The sequence below is a fragment of the Phacochoerus africanus genome, chromosome 6, assembly GCF_016906955.1.
Source record: "Phacochoerus africanus isolate WHEZ1 chromosome 6, ROS_Pafr_v1, whole genome shotgun sequence".
In the NCBI taxonomy this organism is placed as follows: Eukaryota; Metazoa; Chordata; class Mammalia; order Artiodactyla; family Suidae; genus Phacochoerus; species Phacochoerus africanus.
The window spans coordinates 120,959,170-120,986,609 of NC_062549.1; the positions used below are offsets into that span (position 1 = coordinate 120,959,170).

The following is a 27,440-nucleotide window of genomic DNA, read 5'->3' on the forward strand; positions in this document are numbered from 1 at the left end:
TTCAATACAGTTAACAAAGCGTGTGAGCCATAGTAAGAACTCACCTCGCGTTAGATCCTACACTGTTTTGTTCTCATCACACTGTCATTCAGCCAATTTTGATAGAAATTTAGTATATAGAAGTCATTCTGACCTATTCTGAAAGGTAAAATGACCACATCCCCCTAAAACATAGCTGTTTCCATCCGTATAAAACTCAGATTCAGAGCCCTCTTACCTACCCCCCCAGCTCCTCGCTTTCTCTTACTTGAGCCGTCTTCCTTCTCGGGAGCAGTCTGTCTCCATCTCTTCAGTTCCTCAGTTCTCACCCATTCCTCCATCACCGTCAGATGGCTCCCGCCCTGTGGCAGAGCTTCTCCCCCGCAAATTCAGGTGTCGATCAGAGTCTTTGACGCGTGTATCTGACGGCCGCTCTTACGCTGATGTCGCTGACCTTCATGCAGCACTTGATGTCTTCTCAGTGTCACTCATGATCTTCCTTAGTCTTCCTTCTCAACACTCATGCCCAGAATTCTACACTCGGCCTTCTTTTTCACATCCTTCGTGAAGTCACTGCCATTTCTTGCTGAGAACTCTTAGGTATGGTTTTTCCTGCCCCTTTTCTGTCTCTGTCTACTTCCCATTCCCTATTCTGGACCCCCCTAGTGTGTTTTCAATAAATTTTCTCAACCAACCTAATAACAGCTAGGATAGTGTGCTAAGCATGAGGAGACAGGAAAATGTATTAATTAAAAGACCTGGAAGGCTTTAAGAGACTTTGAAATAGAATATTATTTATTCTCCTATTTTCAGGTATTTCTTCACCTACATTTATGTATGACGTGATTTTTCTTTATTGGCTGCCATGACCAGGCACTATGATATATACTAAGAATTTAACATCTGGGAAAATTGAGATAGAACATCTGGAATAGAAATGAGCTTTGCTTTGTTTTGTTGTTTGGATGGTTGTTCCTTTAGAAAGACTTGAAATATGGATGCGAAGAGGTATTGAATTCTATGTGGTAAATTTTGAATTTGAAGTGATGGAGGGCCACATGGGTGAAGAGCTCCTACTGACACTTGTAAATGAGTCCCTGGAGTCTATGTATGGTATTGAAATTGGAGAAGTATCTTTGTAAATAATCACTCCAGAAGTGTTTTTCTAAATCCACTAACTTGAAGCTCTAACTTAAAATCTAACACAGATTCTCAAGTATACTTTTATTGGAAGGATCCTAATTTCTCAGATCTAACTTTCCTTAACTCTAGAATTAAATCCCTATTTTTCTAACAAATGGTCACTCACATAAAAAAAAAAATCTCTCCAGAATTATGCATTCATTCAGTGTAATACTTATTAAGAGCAGAACAAGTGACAGACTTTGGGCTAGTCAGTGGGGAGAACATGGTGACCAAAATAAATATAGGTTCTTCTCTCCTGAAGCTTCAGTCTATTGGGGGAGGGAGCTGCCAATCAAATCATCTTGCAAGTGTTAGAAGTCAAAAATGCATGAGTAAAAGCAGGCCTTCACCTTCTTTAAGGCCTGTTATGAGTTCCTGGAGGCCTCCTTGAAGAAGTGATATTTACCAGGAGACTGAAGACGGGCCCTTAGCCATATGCCAGAGGGAAAGCACTTCGAGGCACCAAGATCTTAAGAGGTTTTAAGGCCAAGAAAGAATGTGGCAGATTTGAGGAAAAGGGGAAAGACGTAGGTGATTGGAGCACAGTGAATAAGAAGGAAAACAATAGATGAGGCGAAGAGGTCGGCGGTGGTGCGTGTGCCGGTGGAGTTAACTGATCGCCAGCCCTGCAGCCTCATGTGGCTGCCTCCAGACCTGAGAACTACTTCCGGGCAGTGCATCTCAGTGAAGGGAAGGTGAGAGAGTTAAAACATTCATCCTTAAGATGTGCCAAATTTAAATCCTTGGGAATTCAACTCATTGGACCTAAGTCTTTACAGCCTTACTGACTATACCTGACAAACAATAAACTGCACGTGATTAAAATGTACAAAATGATGTTTGGAAATACGTACGTGCCCATGAGACCATCACATCAAGTCGATGAAAGCATGCCTTGTCTCTGAAAGTTTCCCTGTGGCCCTTTGTGGTCCTTCCCCTCCCTACCGCTCCCATTCTCTCCAGGCGGTGACTGACACTCCGAGCTTAGAACAGTGCCTGTATTCCATTTAGAAAGGATAAACAGGTCCTACTGTACAGCACAGGGAACTATATCCAGTCTCCTGGGATAGACCATGATGGAAATCGATATAAAAGTGTGTGTGTGTGTGTGTGTGTGTGTGTGTGTATGTGTGTGTGTATACCCAAGTCACTTTGCTGTACAGCAGAAATTGGCACATTGTAAATGAACTATATATTTTTTTAATTTTAAGAAAGAACAGTGCATGGCACATAAATTTTGTTGGCTATGTTAAAAGTGAGTCTGTTTAGAGAATTAGCTCTTTTTTCATTTTTTAAAGTTTTATTGAAGTATAGTTGATTTACAATGTTGTGATAATTTCTGCTGCATAGGAAGGTGATTCAGTTATACATGGGCACACATTCATTCTTTTTCATATTCTTTCCCCATGTAGATTGTCACAGAATACTGGGTAGAGTTCCCTGTGCTATACAGTAGTTCCCTGTTGGCCAGTCATTCTGTACCACAGGGTACGTATGAGAGTCCCAAATCCCCAGTCCATTCCTCCTCTACCCCCTTTCCCCTTTGGTAACCATAAGTTTGTTTTCAAAGTCTATGTGTCTGTTTCTATTCTGCAGATAAGTTCATTTGTATCCTTTTTTTAGATTCCAAGAATAAGTGATACCATATGTTTGTCTTTCACTGTCTTACTTCACTTGGTATGATGATCTCTAGATCCATTCATGTTGCTGCAAATGACATTATTCCTGCTTTTTATGGCTTAGTAATATTCTATGGTGGATATGTACCACATCTTTTTTATCCATCCCTCTGTTAATGGACATTTAGGTTGCTTCCATGTCTCAGCTGTTGTAAATAGTGCTGCAATGAACATTGGGGTGCGTGTATTATTTTAAAGTTATCATTTTCTGCACATATATGCCCAGGAGTGGGATTTCTGGATCATATGGTCGTTCTATGTTGTTTTTTGAGGATCCTCTACACTGTCTTCCATAGTGGTTGCACCAATTTACATTCCCATCAACAGGGTTCCCTTTGCTCCACACCCTCTCCAGCATTTATTGTCTGTAGATTTTTTTTTTTCCCCACTGTACAGCAAAGGGGTCAGGTTATCCTTACATGTATACATTACAATTACATTTTTCCCCCACCCTTTCTTCTGTTGCAACATGAGTATCTAGACAAAGTTCTCAATGCTATTCAACAGGATCTCCTTGTAAATCTATTCTAAGTTGTGTCTGATAAGCCCAAGCTCCCGATCCCTCCCACTCCCTCCCCCTCCCATCAGGCAGCCACAAGTCTCTTCTCCAAGTCCATAATTTTCTTTTCTAAGGAGATGTTCATTTGTGCTGGATATTAGATTCCAGTTATAAGTGATAGCATATGGTATTTGTCTTTGTCTTTCTGGCTCATTTCACTCAGTATGAGATTCTCTAGCTCCATCCATGTTGCTGCAAATGGCATGATGTCATTCTTTTTTATGGCTGAGTAGTATTCCATTGTGTATATATACCACCTCTTCCGAATCCAATCATCTGTCAATGGACATTTGGGTTGTTTCCATGTCTTGGCTATTGTGAATAGTGCTGCAATGAACATGCGGGTGCACGTGTCTCTTTTAAGTAGAGTTTTGTCCGGATAGATGCCAAAGAGTGGGATTGCAGGGTCATATGGAAGTTCTAAGTATAGATTTCTAAGGTATCTCCAAACTGTTCTCCATAGTGGCTGTACCAGTTTCCATTCCCACCAACAGTGTAGGAGGGTTCCCTTTTCTCCACAGCCCCTCCAGCACTTGTTATTTGTGGATTTATTAACGATGGCCATTCTGACTGGTGTGAGGTGATATCTCATGGTAGTTTTGATTTGCATTTCTCTTATAACCAGCGATGTTGAGCATTTTTTCATGTGTTTGCTGGCCATCTGTCTATCTTCTTTGGAGAAATGTCTATTCAGGTCTTTTGCCCATTTTTTCATTGATTGATTGGCTTTTTTGCTGTTGAGTTGTATAAGTTGTTTATATATTCTAGAGATTAAGCCCTTGTCAGTTGCATCATTTGAAACTGTTTTCTCCCATTCTGTAAGTTGTCTTTTTGTTTTGTTTTGGGTTTCCTTTGCTGTGCAAAAGCTTTTCAGTTTGATTAGGTCCCATGGGTTTATTTTTGCTCTAATTTCTATTGCTTTGGGAAACTGACCTGAGAAAATACTCATGATGTTGATGTCAGAGAGTGTTTTGCCTATGTTTTCTTCTAGGAGTTTGGTGGTGTCCTGTCGTATATTTAAGTCTTTCAGCCATTTTGAGTTTATTGTCTGTAGATTTTTTGATGATGCCATTCTGGCTGGTGTAAGATAGTACCTCATGGTGTAGTTTTGATTTGTATTTCTCTAATAATTCGTGATGTTGAGCATCTTTTAATGTGTTTTTTGGCCATCTGTCTGTCTTCTTTGGAGAAATGTCTACTTAGATCTTCTGCCCATTTTCTAATTGGGCTGTTTGGTTTTTTTTTTTTTATATTGAGCTGTATGAGTTGTTTGTATATTTTGGAGATTAATCTCTTCTCAGTCATTTCATTTGCAAATATTTTCTCCCATTCTGAGGGTTGTCTTTTCATTTTGTGTATGTTTTCCTTTGCCGTGCAAAAGCTTTTAAGTTTAATTAGGTCCTATTTTTAAATTTTTATTTGTTATTTTCATTACTCTAGGAGGTGGATCTAAAAGACACTGCTACAGTTTATGTCAGAGAGTGTTCTGACTATCTTTTCCTATAAGAGTTTTATAGTATCTGATCTTATATTTAACTTTTTAATCCATTTTTGAGTTTATTTTTGGTTATGGTGCTAGAGTGTTCTAATTTCATTCTTTTACATGTAACTGTCCAGTTTCCCCGGCACCACTTATGGAAGAGACTTTCTTTTGGAGAATTAGCTCTTGGTTTAATGTTTGGTTGGTTGCTCCATCTTTTCTAGGTATGCAGTGCTGTTCAGAATCAGGATTTCACTGTCATCCAAGACTATTGCACTGGCCTCAAAGCCTTGCTTTATCTGAAAAGCATTGAAGAACTACAAGGCTGGGATGGGCAGAGTCCAGGTACCGAGAGTCACCAGAAAGGGAAACCAGTTCCTCGTATTGCTGAACTCATGGGAAAGGTATGTGGTCACCTCTCCTGGGTTGTCCTTGAGACCTCTGCTGTGGTCACTTTCTATTTCAGATCTTATTTGCCCTCCCACAATCTCACTAACAGAGGAAACACAGTGCCCATTGGATGTGATTTCTACAGTGGAATCATTTTGAAGGAGACTTGATTACAACTGTATGATAGGTCTGTGAGTTACATTTTCATGAAAGCAATATAATGCAAGGTCATATAAAAGAAAAAGATTGAAGTTTACAGTGCAAAGTGCCTCCAAATTCTTGCTTACTGTGGTGATGACTGGCATTCCTTCCAGTGGGAGGCTGGAGATTTCTTTATTCTTTAACAAGCTCTGGAAATTATAACATTACCTTTCTATTTTCAAGACAATCAAATCACTGGAGCCCTGAATAATATGATGAAGTTTTTAAAATTAAAATCTAATCAGTATCTTTTGTAACTGTTTCTGCTATGTGGTTAAACCTGGGCTCAAAAGGTTATGTCCCAACTTTCTCACTAACTGCTATTTTCGGAGAAATATACACTACATTTACATTTTGTATAATACAATGATTTTAGCAAATCTTTTCTAAAACAACATTCAGCGTTTCGCCTTTGTATTTCCTTTGTATTATTCTAAATAGACAACCATTGTCAGAAGACGTTTCTTGAGTCCTGAATGAGGGGAGGAAAAAATTATAATTCGTAGTCTTTTCAGCTTGTCACTACATCAATAATTAACTTAAAAAAAAAAAGAGAGGCAAGTATAAAAAGATTCTTTAAGGAAGCATTTAATAATTCAAATGAATCTTAACTTGAAACAGGTCACATGAAAAAGAATGGAAAACAAAAACCCTGGGTACTCTGCCTTGGATGGCGGGGTTAGGGACTCAGAAAGAATAAGCGAAACATTATAGAATTACTTAGATATGACTAGTTTTAATGGAAACTGTCACTATTCCTCTTCTAACAGATAGCCAAAAAGAAGGGCTTCTTTGAGAGTAATGTGTATGACTGCAAGTCCAGTAGTGAAAAATAAAAGGGAGAAAGGAAGAAAATCTTACAGCACGGATTCTAGGAAAATATCATGATGAATGACTCCACGAGTGGCAATCAAATAGAAAGGCTGGACGACATTAATATTTATAATATTGTAATTAGCGAGATGGTGCCCAAGCAGCATTATTAGTGTAGCTCATCATATTATCATAAACTGAGTCTGCAAGTATTTAGACAGTGAGCATTCTTGCCTTTATCAATGACCATCCATATCCTGAGATTGTTCATAACTAGAAAAACATTTACGAATAACTCTCATCCCATGTGACTCTATCATCAGTTATTTCTGACGTGACAGTTTTGATAGTTTATGACCGTCCATAAAAGCATTGTCTCAAATATATGCAGTCACCATGCGAGCTAAAATGGACGTGGCTGCATTGCATGATGCCGTTTTGTCTTTAAAAGACTTCCACACTCATTTCAAAATGTACATATTCAAATAAAAGATGGATAATGGTGGAGACACTTGTGTCAATGACATAAGTGGAAATTGATTTTCTGATCCTTTGAATCTAGATGCAGACTTTATTTTGGTAAGCCCAGCCTTCATCAAAATTGTAAGTGTAATTTTCAGCATTATCATTTGTTAAAAAGAAATTTTTGCCTGTGTGATCATATTAGTGATTCATTTCTCATCACTAAATTGAGGAACAACCAGATGGTCTGGTAATAGATCTTTGCTCTGGAGTCTCTGGTGAGGGCTGACATGACTCAGACAATAGGTGACTTTCCTCCTCAGGTTAATATCCCCAGTGGTGAGTCAAAGCGCTCTGGAGCCAAGGTGTGTGTGGCTTCCTAACTGCTTCCTAGCATTGCTGGTATGTCTGGGGGGGGGGGGGAGGAGTGTGTCCCCTTTAAGGTAACTCATATTATATTCTCATTAGCTAAAGAATAGGATGCTGCCTCTTACTGTGTTTGCATGCTATAGGGAAAACAAGAGAAAATGCAGACCTTTTTTAGAAAGTCCCATTAGAAGCAGCTGGATTTTTTAGACAGGAAAGATTTGTTTGGAAAGTACAATTGTTACTCTGCTTAATCTTTTGCTCAGAGGTCAGGCTAGAATAAATTAAAGTAGAAATTTAGAAGAAACCAATTATAGAACAGTGTTTGAAGATGGAGAGAAAATGAGACTTGAGCCATGGTAACAAGGATTTGGCCGAATTAGTCATGTTATCTTTCAAGTAATTAGTACATTTAATATATTTTCCCTATGCATACCTCACATATTAATTGATTAAACTTCCTAAGCAATGTTTCTTCGGGTGGCTTTGGAAGAGCAAGAAGTCAGGCATTTATAGTTTGCTCTGATCTTCTGGTGCGCGTTGCGTAAATTTGTGTCTGCAAGCTGGAGAGTGGATTCCAATGGAAGAGCAGTCGCCTTCTCTGCTGTACCACAGAGAGGTTGATCTCAGACTCGCGGTGCTTAAAAGTCATCTAACATGCTTATGAAAATGTGGCTTCCCAGGCCGCACTTCTAGGTCCTGATTTAACTGATCAGAGGTGGGTCCAGGAATCTGCATTTTAACACTGTGATTCCGGTGGAGGGATAAAAGCATCCTCACTGCCAAGAAAGATGAAGAAAAGAATAGCAACCGAATACAGTCAGAGATTGAGAAGCTATCAGTGGACACAACAAAATCTTGTCTTGTTGGAGAAAGCGGGTAAGGAATGATTTTGAGCTGGAGGAAAAATGAAATAGAGAGTCAGGAGAGGAAATGAAGCAGCACATCGGATCCTCAGTGTTCAGTGGCTGAAGACATCTGTTGAAGAACCAGAGGCAGAGAGAGTTAGTTCGGCAGTTGAGTCCAAGACATGTAAGCAAAAAGAATTGTGAGGACAGAGACAGTTCGTTATCAAAGACATAGCAGAGCACGTTGTTATTTTATACTGAGTTACCTCAGTCCCTGCTTCTACCTGGTGGAAATCTGCCAAGTCAATAAAAATGGAATGATGGCTTGCTGCAGATGGCACAGTGGTCACTCGCAGAGTTCCGAATAAGACAGTTAGGTTTCCATGATGCTTCCTTACTTACTAGCTAAGCAACATGGACAAGTTAATTAATCCCTCTAAATCTGTTTCTAAAACTGTGAAACGAGGGTAACCATAATTCAGGTCCACAATCTCTCATTAACTATTCTGAAATCCAAAAGGCTCTGAAACCAAATGTTTCACATAACTCATGTGGCAGCAAAGCAAACCTGGCCAGAACGGATGTGAGGCTCTTTCTAATCTTTCTTTATCCCTCTTAGAGTGCACAGATGGATGTTCACTACAGAGAGACCAAGGTGTTTGCGTCCAGGTTACCGCCCCACACCTTGCGGGAGGTATTAGGTAAAATGTAGCATGTGGACCATGTTAATTTCCTCAAGTCCAACCAAATCTTCTGAATTCTGAGATACATTTGGCCCCCAGGTATTTTAGATAAGGGGTTGTAAATAATACTTATATGAGAATATAACTGCAATTAGACCTTTGAAATTCTTTCAAGTTGGACGCAAACTTCTCTGGAGTCCATTGAGGGACATGAGACAGATGTAATGTTAGTATTAGGCATTGTTAGGTGTGGAAATAAGAATTATATTGAGATTATTTGCTTGAGAAACTGAAAGAAATTGGATGCTCCACTATTAGAACAGAAAATTTTACAATCAGAAAGCATGGAAGGAAATAGCTATACTTTTCTGATCCTGGGATGAGTGCAGGATTCCTAAGCAAGAGCTCTTGAAAGGGAGAACAGCATAGGACAACACTATTGATTGCTTGGGGTCTACGTGCATTTGCACATGCTGTTCCCTACATCTGGAATGTCTTTCCAGTTCACCAAAGAGAAATTCTCAAAGCATCTCCTCCTCTTTGATTTTTCTCTGACTTCTACACCAAAATTAATTTCTCCTTCTTCAGCCTTAGGTACAGCAGGCATCACACAGCATCTGAATTTTCGCATGTCTGCTTCCTCTACCAGGCAGTCTTCTTCATCTTTGTATCCTAATTCCTGGGTGCCCACTGATACTCAGTTAGGGCTTAATAAATGATGCTTGCATAAGTAAATGAATGAATAAATAAATGTTGCAAGAAAAAAGCTAACTGGTAGAATTAAATATTAGTAATCAGGGACTTAAGCCATCACTTTGCCCATTACATAAGAAATGAAAAGAATGTAAGAAAAATAATAACTTTGAGCTTAAAGTCCCTTTTGGTGTCTAAGTCTAGGTTAGCAAAATGAAATGGAAAGAAGTCAGGGTGGAAAGAGTGGGGTAGGTAAGTGAGTGACCTTTATTCCTTCTTGGCTTGGCACAATGGACCTGGAGTGTAAGCTTCTTGAGGATTAGACCACTTACTGTGTCCCAGAGTCTGGCCCAGTGTCCACCATGTAGGAGCAACAGTGTGGTAGCTGAATTGCTAGAGGATATATTGATCACTCTCTCTCTCTTTTTTTTTTTTAAGATTTATCTTAAATGTCACTTCCTTTGTGAAGCCATTTGTAATTCTCTCCCTCTCCCTTGGGAAAATTGAGTCCCACCTTTCTCCTACAGCCCTTTGTTCATATAACTGATGTTACAGTTATTACATTATCTTCTAGTTACATGTCTTCTTTCCCATCACTGAGCTCATTATGAGCATCTTGAAAACAGAAATCATGTCTAATTTATACTTGAATTTTCAAGCACCTAGCACAATGCTATGTGTTTATAGAATTAAGTTGCACAGACTATCTGTGGTGTCCTTATTTAGAAGGAAAAAGAAAGCCAATTTATAATTAAAATTCCAACCAGGCCCTTTCAAGAATAGCAGGCATTTTAGAAAAAAAAAAAAAAAAGTAAACGTGCCAAATTACTTTCAGCGGGTATTAAAATATGATGAAATACATATCAGTGATATTAATAAGTGAACATAATGTGTACTCATTTAAAAGCTTTCATTAGGCTAAAGTCAGAAAAAGTCTCATGGTGCTTGTATGGTGACTCATAATACAAGGTTTTATTTTGTTGATAGAAACCAAAATCGGTGCATCCATAGGACTAAATGCATCATTCTTGTGTTTTTAAAACCAAAAGCAATGTGACTCTATAAAACTACTCTTACATGGTTGTGTCATTCTATAGGCAGGTGTCTACTTATTTGTCTCTAGTGTGGTATCCAATACAGAGAATACCAAGTGTTCACAAGGAAAATAGAATGTCAGAAGCATGACCGTCACAAAAGTCCTAATAATAGCAGAATGAGAAGGGGCATCTCTTATTTGCCCACGACTTTAGAAATGTCATATCTTCATGCTGTTTAATTGTCCGTGCTTTTTATTTTTTCTAAATTGACACATAATTTACATAAAGAAAAAAATGCGCGGATCTTCGGTGAACCATTTGGTGAGTTTTGACAAATGATGCACCCCCAGGAATGTCTTGCTTCTAACAAAATAAGGAACATTGCTAGCACCTTGAAGATTTCCTTATGTCCTTCCCCAGTCACTGTCTGTTCCTCCTTCGCACCACCAGAAGCAAACACCATCTAATTTCCATCAGCAGTATTATTTTGTTCATATTCTTTAGCATCCTATAGTTAGGTTCCCAAAGCATGCATGATTTTGTGGTTACTCTCATTCAGCGCAGTGTTTCCAGAGATGCATCCATGTTTTTATGGATGTTAAGTCCATCATTTTTTATTGGTAAATAATATTATATTAATATACCACACTTTGAGTATTCACTCAAAATGACAACTGGTCAGTTTTTACTCTGCCAGTATTATATCTGAAATGCACATTTAAGCATAACTGGGTTTCTGAATACATATTTTCACTTCTCTTGAGTAATACCTTAGGAGTGTAATAGCTGGATCATAGGTGATATATAGCTTTATAAGAAACCTACAAACATATTTCCAAAGTGCTAGTACCATTTTACACTCTTACTGTGGATCCCAGCCAGCATTTAGTACCCTCAGTCTTTTTAATTTTAAACATTTTTAGTATATGTACATTTGTATCACATGATAATTTTTGTTTTCATCTCCCTGAAAATTAATGATGTTAAACATTTCTTGGAGTTCCCATCGTGGCTCGGCGCTTAGTGAACCCTACTGGCATCCATGAGGTTGCGGGTTCAATCCCTGGCCTTGCTCAGTGGGCTAAGGATCCAGCGTTGCCATGAGCTGTGGTGTAGGTTGCATATGTGACTCGGTTTCTGAGTTTCTGTGGTTCTGGTGTAGGCCGACTGCTACAGTTTCGATTGGACTTCTAGCCTGGGAACCTCCATATGCCACGGGTGCGGCCCTAAAAGACAAAAAGACAAAAAACAAACAAACAAAAACACCATTTCTTCTTATCCTTACTGTCCATCTATATATCTTCTTCTGTGAAGTGCCTGTTCAAATCTTTTGCCCATTTAAAAGTTGGGTTTATTTTTTATTGAATTTTAGGAGTTCTTTGTATATTCTAGGTACAAGTCCTTAGATGCAGAAAAAGCATTTGACAAAATCCAGCATTTACTTGTCACAAAACCTGAGCAATCTGATAAAGGAAATTTCCCCAGTCTGATAAAGGACATGTACAAAAATTTCACAGCTCATATCATATGTAATTGTGAAAAATAAACTTTTTAGCCTGAGATCAATAATTAGACATAAATGACTATGCTTACTACTTATAAACAATATTCTACTGGAGGGCCTAACGAGCGCAGTAAGGACATGAAAAGAAATAAGTGGCATCCAGATTGAAAAGAAAGGACTAAGACTATCTCCATTTGCAGATAGTAGTGTTGTGTACGTTGGAAAATCCTAAAGAACCTATAAAAGCCCCATTAAAATCAATAAATAAACTTAGCAGAGTGTCGCAATGCAAAGACAATATTCAAAAGTCTGTTGTGGAGTTCTCGTTGTGGCTCAGTGGTTAATGAATCCAACTAGGAACCATGAGGTTGCAGGTTCGATCTCTGGCCTTGCTCAGTGGGTTAAGGATCCGGCGTTGCCATGAGCTGTGGTTGTAGGTCGCAGAGGCAGCTCGGATCCTGCGTTGCTGTGGCTGTGGTATAAGCTGGCGGCTACAGCTCTGATTGGACCCCTAGCCTGGGAACCTCCATATGCCGTGGGAGTGGCCCAAGAAAATGGCCAAAAGACAAAAAAAAAAAAAAAAGTCTGTTGTATGTCTACATGAACAATGGGAAACAATGAACATTCAGAAAATTGAAATTTAAAATGCTGTTTACAATGGTATTTAAAAACTACAGAGTACTTAGAAACAAATTAAAATATATGTAACATCCATCCACTGTAAGCTACAAAGAATTGCTGAGAAAAATTAATGAAGAAAAAAATTACTGGAGAGATAGGTTAATATGTCAGTTCTCTCCAAATTGATCTGTAGATATATGACAATCCCAATCAAAATCCCAACGCATGTTTTTGTAGAAGTTAACAAACTGATTCTGAAATTTACATTGGAACTGAACGATTGCCGAGAATAGCCAAAACAGTCTTGAAAAAAGAACAGACTTAGAGGATTTGAAGGCAGATATGCCTTCAAGATTTTCTATAAATCTGCAGTAATCAAGCAAGTGTGTTTTAGTGTCAGGATGGAGAAATAGATCAATGGGATAGACAGAAAGTCCAGAAGTAAACCCACACATACACACTCCATTGATTTTTGATAAAGCTACCAAAGCAATCCAGTGGAGAAAGGAAAGGTCTTTCAATAAACCGTGCTGGAATTAACAGATAACCGTGTACATATGTATGTGGAATGAACCTCATACTTTCCTTACAACAGGACCCAAAAGTAATTGTAAATATATCATGAATATAAAAGTAAAAGGTAAAACTGCAAAATTTTTAAAGAAAATAGAAGTAAATAACTTTGTGATTTGGGGATAAAGGCAGTTTTTTTAGATAGGATACAAAAAGCATTAACCATACAAGAAAAAAAAGGTGCTAAATAGCACCTCATCAAAATTAATTTATGCTCATCCAAAGGCAAGTTAAGGAAATGACAGTCTAAGTCACAGAGTGGGGGGACATCTCCATAATACTTACATCTCACAAAGAACTTGTGGCCAGAATGAGTGCGTGTAATACTTAATAAATGTCAACAGGGATCTGAACTTAATCTTATCCACAAGTATACAGAGCTTAACAATGAAAAACCCATGATGCCGGACTTGTCTGTGGACTCTTCCAGCTAACTCCCATCCACAATAACTTATTTTTGCTCTTTTCGCTAATGACCACTTGCAGAGCTAGCCCAGAAAGGAGAGAGCAAGCGAGATGAAAGCTACTTGCAGTTCTCTCTTGGGGGTGGGGGGGTGCGGTAGGCACATTATAATATTAGGGAAGTTCCAGAGGACATTTCTCATCTCTGTCAGTTACTTGGGTAATGATTGACATAGAAAGAAATATTATTGAGGCCACTTTCTATAACTGTAGCCAGAGTGCATGAGGCAAAATATTTGTTACTGTTTTAGTTCATCTCACAGGACATGGACATGGCAAAAAAAAAAGAGCAGCAGTTCCTAGAAGTTCAAACCTTCCAAAACTACCAAACCAGAGTCTATTACATATATATTATAGGGACTTATTTACATTTCTAAATATCATCAGATGGTTTGAATAATATCTTAGGAAGAATGCTGAAATGCCAACCATCCTTTAAGAATAGGGCAGATGGGAGTTCCCGTCGTGGCACAGTGGTTAGCGAATCCAACTAGAAACCATGAGGTTGCGGGTTCGGTCCCTGCCCTTGCTCAGTGGGTTAACGATCCGGCGTTGCCATGAGCTGTGGTGTAGGTTGCAGACGCGGCTCGGATCCCGCGTTGCTGTGGCTCTAGCGTAGGCCGGTGGCTGCAGCTCCGATTCAACCCCTAGCCTGGGAACTCCATATGCCGCGGGAGCGACCCAAAGAAATAGCAAAAAAGACAAAAAAAAAAAAAAAAAACCATTGTTAACTTTGTAGAGTCAGCCAAAAAAAAAGAAAAAAGAAAAAAGAATAGGGCAGATGCCTATTTATAAATAGCAATTCGTCTTAGAAGCGAAAAATGTTGGATAAGATTTGATATTCCCCCTTGTAGTCCTGAGTGTCTCATTATCTCACTGAGGTTGAGTGATCCCACAAAGTAGCGTGATGCTGCGGTAAAAAAAACACAGTGTTTGCAGTCCAGCAGTCTGGGCTTGAATCCCAGCTCAGTGTCTTACTACTGGGTACACTTGGACCAGCCACATGAATCCCATAATCCTCCTTCCTTGAAATGGCAAAGTGAGATGATAAGACCAATTTCACAGGTGCTTTCTGAGGACTAGAAATCATATATGGGAAGTGTGTAGCATGTAGCAGTTATTCAGTGCATGGAAATTATTGTTATCATTAGTTCTAACATAGGCAGCTAGATAGATTAGGGATAGTTTGAAAATGTGATATATTAGTGTCCAAAATATATGGCTCATACTAAGCGAAACATAAATATTTGACCAGAGCTCTCTGCATTGATTTCATCTATCTTTTGTATAAATTTTCCAGCTGATATTTATACATTATCTTTATACATTCTTTTGGCCTTCTATGGATAACATGCACTTCCTAGGCTAGTTTTGTTTTATCTGGTTAAAAGGTGGCATCTCTGTCCTTCGAAGATCCCCTTTTCATACACACACAACAAAGCTCCTAAGCAATTCAGAAGTGTTTGTTTTCCAGGTAACACAGAGAGATAAATGTGTTCCTTTGGAATTGGGGCAATACACTGACATAAGTGGTTCATCACTGGTCCTAGAAGAGGTGGAAGGGAGGGGCCTACTGCTGTTGCCAAACCAGAGTAACAATATCAGAACCTAATATGAACCATTAGGGGAGGCGCCAGTAGGCGCCTACTGGTGTTATGGAAAGAGACAGTGTTGCGTTGCATTGTTTATACCTAGAATAGTCTGTGCCCTTACACACCTTCCCAGCTTGTTTTCTCCCATCTTGGGTAAGTGGGTTCATTTCACAGGGCAACATGACCATTTGGTAGCAGTTGCTGGGAGCCCTTTGTAGAGACTTCTAACTCAGAGCCAAGCCCAACAGAGGTATGTGATCCATTGGCAAGGTCTGCGTGGGCGACACGGGACAAGATGCTGCAGAATATGGCCTTGCGCCTCCTGGAGGGCGGAGCACCCACAGCTTGCCTGGTTTAGGGATTTGGGCAGCAGTGAGCTCTTGAATTTGTAACCACTGTACCTGCCTCATAGCAGTCTACCATTGCCTGCCCGAAATAAAATATAAACCATACACCATGTTTCCTGTGGTGCCAGCATTCCATCATCCTTTAAAAAATCGTGACTCCCTATTTCTTCTCACTCATTAAATTGATATCCAATTGCCAAGTAGAAATGAAATTATTCCCTTTGTCACTTTCATGAAAGTAAGTGGTTAAGTATAATTCCTCATACTTCATCAAATATACTACTTTAATCAGAATGCACCCATTAATATTAATTATATACTTAGAACTTGTATAAAAGTGCTTTTCATTTTCAACACAACTTACCCACATTAATTCTGATGATACTTTTAAGCCAGGAAAAAAATTAGGATTTTTCTTGTTCTGGGTGGGAACTAAGGATTTATAAAGAAACCATTGCTAGAAGCAGATAAAAGAAAATTTGAATTCAGATACTATCCTTCAACTCATCTCCTCTCCTCCTTTCTAAGAACTCTACAGAATCAGTGAACATTTATTGCAAATCAGTTAGCTTTGTTTTTAATCCTGATTTTATGGAGTAAAACAAAATATCTCTCTGCAATTCTGAGCTGTGCCCCAGAGATTCTCCATGAGAAGAAAATAGATGTTTGTTATATCTCTGTTTAAACTCATCTGCCCACTGGAATAAGGGGAGTATTGAATAAAAGATATAATTTTATGGTCTTAAAGGAGTCATTTTGATAATGCAAAGAGTCAATAGAAATTCTAATTATATTCAGCTTTCTGTCAATTTATCCTAATCTAAGATTTGAGGGGAAAAATTAAATGTCTGCTATTTGAAATTTAAAAGGAGGATCAGATTCAGCCATTCCCCCCAAAATCAAACAAGATAAACCATAGTTTTGGGGTTTGATTTTGTATTTTTACCTTTGAAATTTTATGGATTGTAACTGCTATTGTGTAATGTGTTTAAAACCCTGGAAGTTTAGGGAGGATAGGTCAAAGTACCTTAAGTTGTTCTGAATAATTGGCAGTGGCCCAATTAACTAAATCTGTTTAGATACCTAGATGAAATATCTATCCTCTTTCCTCTTCTCCTTAGCAACCTGATTACCCTGTTTGGTTGTCCATATTGATCTAATTAACCACCTAATCTCTAAATAACCCCTCCATTTCATGCTATATAGATATTGGAGGGGAATCTTGTTAGTGTCTCAAATCTATACCCTCCATTAGTCTGTGCTTCATGGCCACCAGTGACCCTAGAAATACGTTTGAGAAGATGTGACTACAGCCTGCCCAGAGAATATGACTCGTGCTGCATAGAGAATCTTTTGATTTACATCTTCAGGCTCTGTTTGTGAAGTTGCCTCACAGACTAGAAGTGCCCTGAGCCTCACTCCCAGCAACTCATACCAAGCTAGCTGGTCTGCTGCGAATTGTTCCCAGCAAACCACGTCAAGACCATGACTCTTGCACCTCTGTTGCTGTGTATCTTTAAAGTGTTCTTCTTGTCTTTCCTACTTACCAGTCTTATCCTATTTCATCTCAAGCTAGAGTGCCTTCTCTAGATCCTCTACTGGGCGTTACTCTCCACGTGTGCCCAGTCTGTCCAAGGTATGGAATGTCACCCCTCATTTTAGGGCTACCTAGCCGTTGATCCTTGAAAACCTAAATGTACCAAATGTTACCTAAGTGTTTCTTTACATTTCATCTAGGTCTCAAGTGAAACTAATGTTTCACCTAGGTCTCAAGTGAACACTAATGTGTTTTCCTGAGCAAATACAATTATTTCACTACTACTGTATATAATCTCCACGGAGATATAGAACAAGTCCTTCTCTGTTCATCCCTGTGGGGCTTGTGGTCAGCATTGCTGGTGCTCACTCATGCTCCCTGGTGCTGGAGGAGAAGTGGACCTCCTTGCCCCTTGGATGTTTCCTGTGCGTAGGGGACTCGCTTTCCTTAACGCAGTGTGAGTGATGTGCGTGTGGTGTGTGATGCAGGGTGGAAGCAGCTCAGAGCTGGCACTCGTTTCTCTAAATCCCCTTCCTTGGCCATAGCGAACTCGGAAGTCTCGTGGATGGCCCGGGATCCTGAGGACTTCCCGAGGTACGACAGGCTTTTTTTTTTTTTTTTTTTTCCAATGAGTGAGAACTCAACTTGTGTTACGTCACTGGCATTTCGGGTGTGATTATGACCAGAGTACAACCAGCCTGTGAGGATTAATACAGAATTGCAAGTCAGTTGTAGCTGTTGCCAGAGGACTGAGAGTTCTGCAGCCCTTTGAGAAACTGGAAAAGGGAAGAGCTCATCTTTGGTCAACTTCACTTTCCTCTCTGCGCCTCCTCCCCCGAGCGGCTTCCCGTTACATCCCTCCAACCCGGTCTGAATTCTTGGCCAAACACCTGAAGATACCAGAGAGCCTTTCTCTCCAAACCATACAGCAAAACACTTACTACTGCTCTGCACCTGGTTTTAAAAAAGTTAAAGAGAGCCAACCATTGGCTTTAACCCAACTGAGGAAACTGGGCAGAGCATATGCCTGTCACGTAGGTTCTTCCTTGTTAGTCGGAAGGCCTTGGGCAACGTCCGTACGTCCTCTTAGCTACCATTTCCTTGTCCCCAAACGTGGGATAATGATAGATATCCCATAGGATGGTTGGGAAAAATAAATAACTGGGTCTGAAATGTTCCTTCCTTTCACAGGTCAGATTCCAGAAAATACCATCTCATTCTTTCCTTGCTTTTTTAATCTCCCACCCTTCAAAATTAGATTTCTACCTTCTCCACCTCCCATATCACTGAAACTGCTCCCATTAAAGTTCTGTGATTTAGTGATCACCACGTCCTGTAATTTCCCAGTCTTGCTTTTGCTAGATCTTGTTTACATTCAGCAACTGACCACTTCTTCCTATTTGAAATTTCTTCCTTGATTTTTAAACACTCTTTTCTCCTGGTTTCTCCCATACTTTTTATCAAGAAATTAGACAATTAAAGAGTGACTTATATAATATAGTGTGAGAATTACTGCGACATAGAGATATGCAGGGGTGATGCGGAGTTTGAAAATAATCCAAGATAATCTGAAACTAAGGTCTAGCCAGTGTGGGAAGAATACCCCAGGCTAAGGCAGAAAATACGGCAGAGACTTGGGGGCAAACGGCATTCCTGGGTGTGAGGAGAACCGTCTTGGATGTAATCTTTTAGGACCTGTCCCCCGTCTTGGGCCCTTAAATACTAACATTCCCCTGTCCTTGGCTCTTGCATTACTGCATGTGCTCATCAGACCCAGAAGCCAGTTTTGCTCCCCTTGCTGTTATCGTCCAGATTTGTACTCTCAGAGACCCCCCTCTGGACCCCACCCCTTGGACCTCTGGACCACCCGTCTATCCAGCTTTCTAGTGAACTTTGCCACCAGTAGCCCAGTTCAGTGCTCTTCCTGCAACCTAGGAATAGAACAACGGTAGTGATTATCCCTGACAATTATATAAGCACTTTATAATTTACAAAGCACTTTGGCATACATTATCTCACCAGCTGCTTCCTTAATGTAATAGCAGCAGTGGGCAAAAAACCGTGTCACTGCCAACAGTGCTTTTCTGACCTTGGTCTCCCAACCCCACCTACTAGAAACATGAGAGCAGCTGGATGGGAGCTGATTAAAGGCTGCAGGCTGACCTTGTTCAGGGACCAGGGGAGTGTGACAGCAGTGGTGGCCACCTCCACCGTCTCTATCTCCGGAGGTTTCGTGGCAAAATCTCGGAGGCTGCAGCAGGGCAGTGAGGCTTCTCATGGGCTGCCTTAAGCACAGACTGTGGGGGGCAGGCGTCAGCTTGAGGGAGGTTAAGCACTTACCCCCTCTCCCCCTACTTTTCTGATTTCTCATTTCTTTCATGCATTAACTATCATTTTGAAAGTTTCAGTGGGTTAATTAAATTCTTCTAGTGTTGATGCTAAGAAAGCTGAAACATTTTCAGCTGAGACTGACTCTACTCAAGACATGGGCTCCACTGATGTTTGTTCAGTAACACTCCAAGATGTCACAGGATTGCCGAGAGAACATCTGAGAGCTGTAATGAGCTAAAAGTCAAGTACAGGGGAAAATGTGTTCCAGACTGCTGCAGATGTTCTCAAATCAAATCATTTTTCTGTGAAATGCCATATAGAATATTCAGCAGTTGAAGGATGCAACATGAAAGGACAGTTCTATTGCTTTGCACTGTGTTTAAAACATTTATTTAGCCTAAATGGTATGAAATGTGGTGGGTTTTCTCACTTTGAATCAATTAATAAGAGATACACTTGATTCTAATGACCATCAAGGATACTTTCCCTGGGCAAAGGAGGACTGCGTGAGCTGGTTAGGTAGAACCCAAGACCTGGAGAAGGACAGGAATTCTGTGGCCCCACTCCTTGGCCATTATTCTTTGGTGAGCCCTTTGGCACCAAAATTGAGCAGACTTCTGTTTAATTAATTCTCTACTGTTCTGATAAGCCTGTCTGTGATGCTGTATTGATGGTGGTTCATTCTGCCCCCACCTGGGAAACCCAGAGGAAGCTTAGCAGGTGCAGGTCCAGGAAATGTTTTGGTAGGTGCATCTTTTGTCATCACCAACGTATATTCCATCACACAAGTGGCCTGCACACCACCATAGTTTAGTAGCCTGGCCTGTGATTAGGAATGATAGTCTTCTAAGTAAAGGACAGAACTAGGTAAGAACTGATGAACCCGGGCAAGGAGAAGCAGACAAATGCTTAGGCATTTTGTTGCAAAGTGCCACAAAGCACCACAATGAGATACCACTTCACACTCACTACCGTGGCTACAATTAAAAAGAGTGGCAGCATCAAACGCTGGCAAGAATATGGAGTGATCGGACCTATTTACTTTGCTAGTGGAAAGTGTTACAGCCACTTTGGAAAAGTCTTGGGCACTTTCTTTGACAAGGTGATTGGCAGCTTTAGGAGGTATAACTTCTCTCCTCATGCCCAGGCACTTACCCATAAGCACCCAAGCAAAACCCACAGTAGGGGAGGAGGAGGCAAAAACCTCAGTCCTAATTTATTATAAATTATGTATGAACCCCGGGTTGTTTTTTGTCCTCTTTTATGTCTTGGTGCATCTGCTGCAACAAGTGCTGGCAGTTCGGAAAGCCCAGCCATGTTTTTGAGCTTCTACTTAAACCTGATAAGACTGGGAACTTAGGGGTCTTTAGCCACAAAAGGGAGGATCTCTGGGCATGTTCTGGTCAGTGTCAAGGTGAGGGAGGGAAAGAGAAAAGTGGCGTTATCCGGGATGGGGAAGGGCCAGCTCATGCCTCACTAGCTAACATGAGGTGTTTATCCAAGAGAATTAAAAACAAATCTCCTTAAAGTTTGAAATTGATGAATTTCAAAAACATTATGTTAAGGGAAAGAAGCCAGACACAGAAGAGTACTTACTAAAGAATTCCATTTATGTGGAATTTAAGTATGGGAAAAATAAACCTATGTTATTAGAAATCACAACAGTAATAAGTGGAAATTGACTGGAAGAAGGCACAAGGGAATTTTCTGGAGTGATAAAAATATCCTACAACTTGATTAGGGTCATACTTTCATGGATACATTTATTTATCCAAGCTCCTCCAACTATGTACTTACAATCTGTGCATTTTACTGTGTATAAATATACATAAATACATTAAAATTAACTTTTCGAATAGTAAACCACTAACTCTGAAAGAAACTAGAGCACAAGCATTCAATAATATTTCTAGGGACAAAGTAAGACATATCGTACAAGAAATACTAAAGACATTTTTTATATCCCGATTACTTTTAATCAGGAATCCTTTGGGAACCAAAAACCTTATGAATTTTACCATTGGAAAAGAATGACGGGTACCTAGGTAACAATCGCGGCTGGAGACCAGCTTAAAGAAAATGGATGGCTGGGGGCATAAACAAACACATTTCCCTCTGCCGACTTGCCTGCAGCAGCTGGGCGTGGAATTGGAATACTTGAGGCCTTGCATCAGGGAGGCTGGCCAGGGCTTAGAAATCAAGAAGGGGAACATCCGGCTCCTTGAGGAGTGACTCAGGTGAGGGATGCGGCAACACAATGCAAATGAGAAGCTGCTTCATAAAGATGGAAACTCTGATTAGGCCCTTTGGTAGGCCTTCAGCTTGCTCTGCTTTGTAAGATCAGCCAGTGCCTGCAGCCTCTGTTCACAAAAGCTGGCCTTGCCCAAGGCCACAGCTCCCAGAACAGAACCTTAAATTGATTGCTGATAGAGTGTTACATGCGGGGCTGGGCTCTTTTGCCCTGACATCCTACCTGCCCTTCTACAAACAGACCCAGTGGGACATTTGCCCAGAAGTGTAAGCCAAATACCTTTCTAATGCTTTAACGTATGCATTGACATTTTGTCTTGTAATAGCACTATTATTAGTGGATAATAAAATTATAACACTTGTGAAATTAAAGACAAAACTCTTGAGGCTGAATTTCCATTCACACAGGCACATTTTTTTTTGCATTTGATGGGGGCGTTACTATGGCAGAAGTTGTAGAGAGTTCAAAACTATATTTTGATTCTTTTTTTTTTTTTTAAGTTTCTGCTTTTGTGCTTCCTATTATCTGAGACACATCTCCTAAAAATTATGACTGGAGGCAAATATCACATATCTTTTCTGAACTCATAATTTTTGTGACAGGTTTGATTTGGGGTACTAATTAGAATTTATTTTATGTCTCTCTGCCTAGCTCAGAAGCTTTAATTTGAGTTTGGCTTTTAATCATTTAAATATGTCTCTATTTATTCAACAAATATTGAGTGTCTGTTACATACTAGTTATTATGGTAGATAATTGAGATTGAGTGATGACCAAGATAAACCCTTTATCATCAAGGGATGGTCAGTTGCAAAGAATAAGAAGATAGCAACAAATTCTTTAAATGCTTTCCATAACTATTTACACATATACATAAATACATACATTTACATATATGTACATATACCCTCATTTTTTTAAAAGTAGATGCTGAGGCTTCAAGAGATTTAGTTGTACTAGTGGAAGCAGCATACACACCCAGCTCTGTTTATTGCAAAAACTGTGCCTTTAACCACTAAGCTACACTTCCGTTCAACCCAACTGCTGCCATGAAATTAGAGTTATAGAAGCAGAAGGAACAAGTGTCCATCTCAACCTCAGAGATTAGGAGCAATGGGGAAGGGACAGATGAACTATGTCTTGATGAAAACAGTCCTATAAGTTTTATGTAAATGTGCTCATTAATTCGAATCTGTACTAGGCAATGGCTGTGGCCAAGTGATCACTTGTGAACATTGCTGCATTTTTATTTATAGCAGAGAAAGAGTTACAAATCTGTTAGATAATTAATTCCATCCCTTGATAGGGCACAAACTTCATTCTTAGCTTGTGCTTTTGGGTGCTGTTGTCTTTTAGCATAAATCCCATCAAATCTTTGTGAGTTTTGCTTTTACATTTCCTTCATCTGTGACGAGAAGATTCTATTAGCAACCCTGGCACCTTCCATTAAAGTCTACAACTTCCAACTGCCAGGAAGGGATAATGAAGTGATAAATTTAATTTGCTACCAAAATATGTAAGGCAGAGATATCTAAGTGAATTTATAGCGTTAGCTATGTCTTTCCTCTTAGCATTAACAAAAGTTTTATGGCAGGTTATCAAAATCAGTGCGACAAAAACAAATTTATATGAATTTCCACACGCAGAAATCAGATCTATAACTCTGTATCAAATCATGTCTTTCCCTCTCCTCCTCTGCGTTTCTAGGTTCATCAGACTCTAATCCAATGACTTTTAAGTTCTTTACTTATTACTTGAAGGATGTTAAAAAAAAAAAAAAACCTGTTAGCCAGACTAAGACACACTTTTTCTCATTAATATATGTACTTTGGAGTTTATGAAATATGCATCCCTTTCTCCTACCCACTACTGCAGACACGAAGGGTTGTGAATAAAGATAACAGCATCATCTACTTGCAACTGGGACAAGGAGGCTGCTTCGAATTCTATGGGACGCAAAATCTTCTTTCACCTGATTTCTTAACCCTTGTGCCATGGTCGTAAACACGACTGCCTAACTTGAAAACTTCCTCATATATTCTCTAGACGTTAACATTCCCATGTCAGGAATCCCTTTGGTCAGTGAACTTCCTCTTACACGGTCCCATCACCCTGTGTCTTGGCAGCGGGATCAGTCTCGTTATCCCAGGGGCCAGTGATGCTCCTGAACTGCACCTGCTGAATGCCCAGTCTGGCTAAGTCCTGCTTCTACCATTCAGTGATGTGTGTGTTCATCTTGGAAAACAGACAGGCTGTGAGAGTCAGCGTGACTTCAAGGTTATTTGCCCAAAGAAATGTAGAATTAATAACTACAACGATGTGATAACAAATACGTTCGAGTGGTTGTCGTGTAGTATTGTTTTGAGAGCTTTGTATGTTACCCACTTTAATGCTTGCAACAACCTCTGCAAGGTTTGAACCATTCTTCTCTTTTTCCTGCTGCGATAGTAAGATGTAGGGAGGTTAGGAAAGTTGCCCAAGTTCCCACGCTAGTCAGAGCAGAGAGGGCATTCTAGCCCAGGTGCGTGTGCTCACAAAACCTACACATTGCCCACTGTGCCTCACTGCCTCTGCTCACCACCCTGTGCAGAGACAGTCAGTGGTTCTAATGCGTTAGATTTGATGCTGGATTGACGGATAGCAGATTAAGATTCTCCTCATCTGTGGGCAAAGTGATGGACTTTGCATGTCCCTCCCAGAGGCCCGTGGGTAGTTGGTTTTACTAGGAATCTCACACCCCCTGCCTGTTCACCTGTATTCAGTGGACTCAGGACAAACCATTCCCTTTGGAGGCACATCACCTCCTTCCTAGGCCCTTAAGCACCGGCATCAAGAGCTTTGGCCTCATTGCCATCCTGCCCACAGGGCCGATCCTCACCAGGTACTTTCTCTTTCCTGGCAAATGTTGTGAGCTCCTCTATTCCTTCTGTTCTATCGCTTTATTTTAGATTAGTTGACTTTTAGCTCTTCTATATCAAACCCAGTTTGGGTTATGAACTTAATGTATTTATATCTTTTTAATGAATCTTGTCCTTTTTATCTGCTGATTTATGGCTTTAAACGTGTTTGAGACAAAGACAGCCAGAGAGTAATGGAGAAGGGAGAGGCTTCAGACAACGGGGAGAAGCCTGGGCCCCGTGGTCTGAGTGGGCTCGCTCTGTCCTCTCCAGGGCCGGGCCTCTCCTTCAGCAGCTGCAGTGCCTGTCTAGATCAGTGTGGCTGTCTGGCTGGAGGCCCAGCCAAGCTCTGAACATCGCCTTCTTTCCCTCTTATCTCAAATCTTACATGAAATCAGCCATCTAGGCAGTAACTGGGTATTTGAATGGACTTTAAACTCTGCTATGGGAAGCAGAGTCTCCTGTGGGCTTCCAGTGCCCATCACTGTCCAGGGTACCAGGCAGTGATGATTCATACTTAGGGGTAACCAAAGCCCTGCATATACCTGCCAGGAACGTGAGAACATTTTCATTTTACTCAGGGATAACCTCCCATTCATGCAGTCCTTTCTCGAGTATTGTGAACCAAAATTAAACCCAGGTGGTGCCTGAGAGTACCCTAGATCTGTGGGGGGGGTTCTGTCCCCTACCTTTACAATGCTTGTCTGCTTCCTGAATTTACTCCTATAGGGTTCTCTCTGGAATTCCTACAGGACACTTGGCCTTACACTTTTGCACATAAGAAAAGTTCCCCCAAAACAATTACAATTTTTATTCATTCCTTATTTTTTATTTAGGGTTACAAGATGTAGCATACCAGAGCTGGGGTGGGGTGAGGTGAAGGGGCAGCAGGATTTGGGCGTGGGTGGTGAGCTCCAAGGTTGGCTTTGAGGCAGTTTCAGGGTGGTGAGCATACAAGGTCAGGCAACAATCTCAGACAGAGGATAATTATGCATACAGCATGAGTCATGCCACCAGTTCCCACTAGCGAGTGTTTTTGAGGCTTTCATGTATTATGCCAAATGTGTGCAGAATGCAGGTTAGAACAGTATAACTTGATTCAGCAGTGACTAATGGCTGCAAGTTAAGAGTAGAGTTTATTGTATGAGGAAAGTGTGCAGGGTTTCAGACATAACCCTGTTCATCCCCCCTCCCCGCCAAAGGATTATCACCACAGGCATTTGTAAGCACCTTTTCATATGAAGGGCATTTCCCCCAAATGTTTGCCTTGGAAAGAAATGGATGCTCCATCTAAGACAATGTAAGGCGGGTGCTCACATGTGGACATTTTGAGTTAGAAAGAGTAGAGTAATGTGGATGATATCCAGCTCATCTGTAATCCTGGTTTTTTATGTAGAGCTTCCAGGTGGAAATGGCAGTGAGCAGACCATTTCTTAGGAAAGTGAATATAAAATTGTTTACGGGAGGCACAAAGTTAGCAGAACTACTCAACTCCTATTTTGTTTCCATTTTCTCCGCTAAGAAGGATCATCTCAAACTGCGAAGAGTAGAACAAACATCAGGAAATGGAAATTGAAGCCCTCTTTCTATGTGAGCAAGTTTAGGCAGGTCGTCCTTAACCACTTCAAACCCAAGTCTCCAGTCCCAGAGAAACTGCATCTAAGGAATGGAGAGGGCTTGAAAACGTGATCAAACGCAGCTACTGGTCACCTCTGAAAAATCGTCACACAGGGAAAGGGCTGAAACTTTGAAAGTGCATTGATTCTACTGAAGGGGAAAATTGTGACTTCTGAAAATTTCTGAATATTCAAGTTGAATTTGGTCCCTTATAAAATGTTTAAACTCATTTAGTTTTAAACATGCATGTAATTGTGAAAAAGAGAAAGTAAACTGTTCTCTTTTGGAAGCAGAATTTGTCTAAGGTTGTCTAAAACAATACTCATGAGTAAGGGTGGGGAGAAATGAAAACTGGATAAGAACAATTCATGCCAAATGAACCTCACTCCCTTTTTAAACCCATTTCTAGCAATAGGTGGCCCTTGTTTAACAGTCTTGGCCCTCACCAAATACTGTGTGCTGGGCTGCATGTGTTTCTTCAGTTACCCCGTTTACTCCTCAGAACAACCTGTGAAATAGGTCTTACTGATAGCCCTGCTTCACGGATGAGAAGGCAGAGTCTGGGCTAGGGGATAACTGAGCTGGGATTTGAACGCAGATAACAGGACATCAGAGCCCATACCCTGCACACCCTGTACCATCCTACATCCCTCTCAAAAGAGAAGAACAGCTTTTGGCAAAATTTCCCCAAGGCATCTGACACTTGACCGTGCTAGCCTGTTGCACACCAGGGGGATCCCAGAACAAGAGAAGTGCTAGTTAAGCCTCCTCATAGTCTCATTTCCCTAAGAAAAAAACGCTTAACTTACTGTTTGGAGACTATCACACTTACAAAACGTTTTCATAGTCTAAGAGTTCCTCACAGTTACGATTAGAATCTGTGGACTGAAAGAAAGAATTGTGACTTATCATGCACCTTGGAAATCTGTCATCCAAACTTGAAAAGATACCTGTCAGTACACAATGATATTTAATTAAAGCAGTATGCTTATGAATATTGAATAAGTACTGGACCTCTGAAAGGAAGGCCTAGAAATTTTCCAGAGATGAGTAACGAAAAACTACAAACTTGTACATTTCAGATATAATTACTTGAAAACACAAGGTGTGTCATCGTAAGTAGCTGTAATGTATCTTTATGCTGTGATATAAAAGGTCTGCTTTGCTAAACAGACTATTAATATAAATACATTTCAAGAAACTGTTTAACCTACTCAAGATAATTAACAGCTTTCAAGTATGCTATGAAAATTCATGTGAAAACCAACAATGAATGTGCTGCTTTAAATGAGCACTTGTTAGCAGTTTCTTCCAGTGGATGTACCTGAAAGGGC

The 27,440-nt window shown here is 40.3% G+C and overlaps 1 protein-coding gene across 1 annotated transcript in view; it reads left to right on the forward strand.

Annotated features, from left to right (window-relative positions):
* Positions 1-27,440, forward strand: part of DPYD (dihydropyrimidine dehydrogenase) — a 787,163-nt gene that overhangs the window by 671,177 nt on the left and 88,546 nt on the right. Inside the window, exon 20 of the mRNA XM_047785223.1 lies at positions 5,107-5,286. Within this exon, the coding sequence (XP_047641179.1) occupies positions 5,107-5,286 (180 nt within the window). The remainder of the gene's footprint in view (positions 1-5,106; positions 5,287-27,440) is intronic.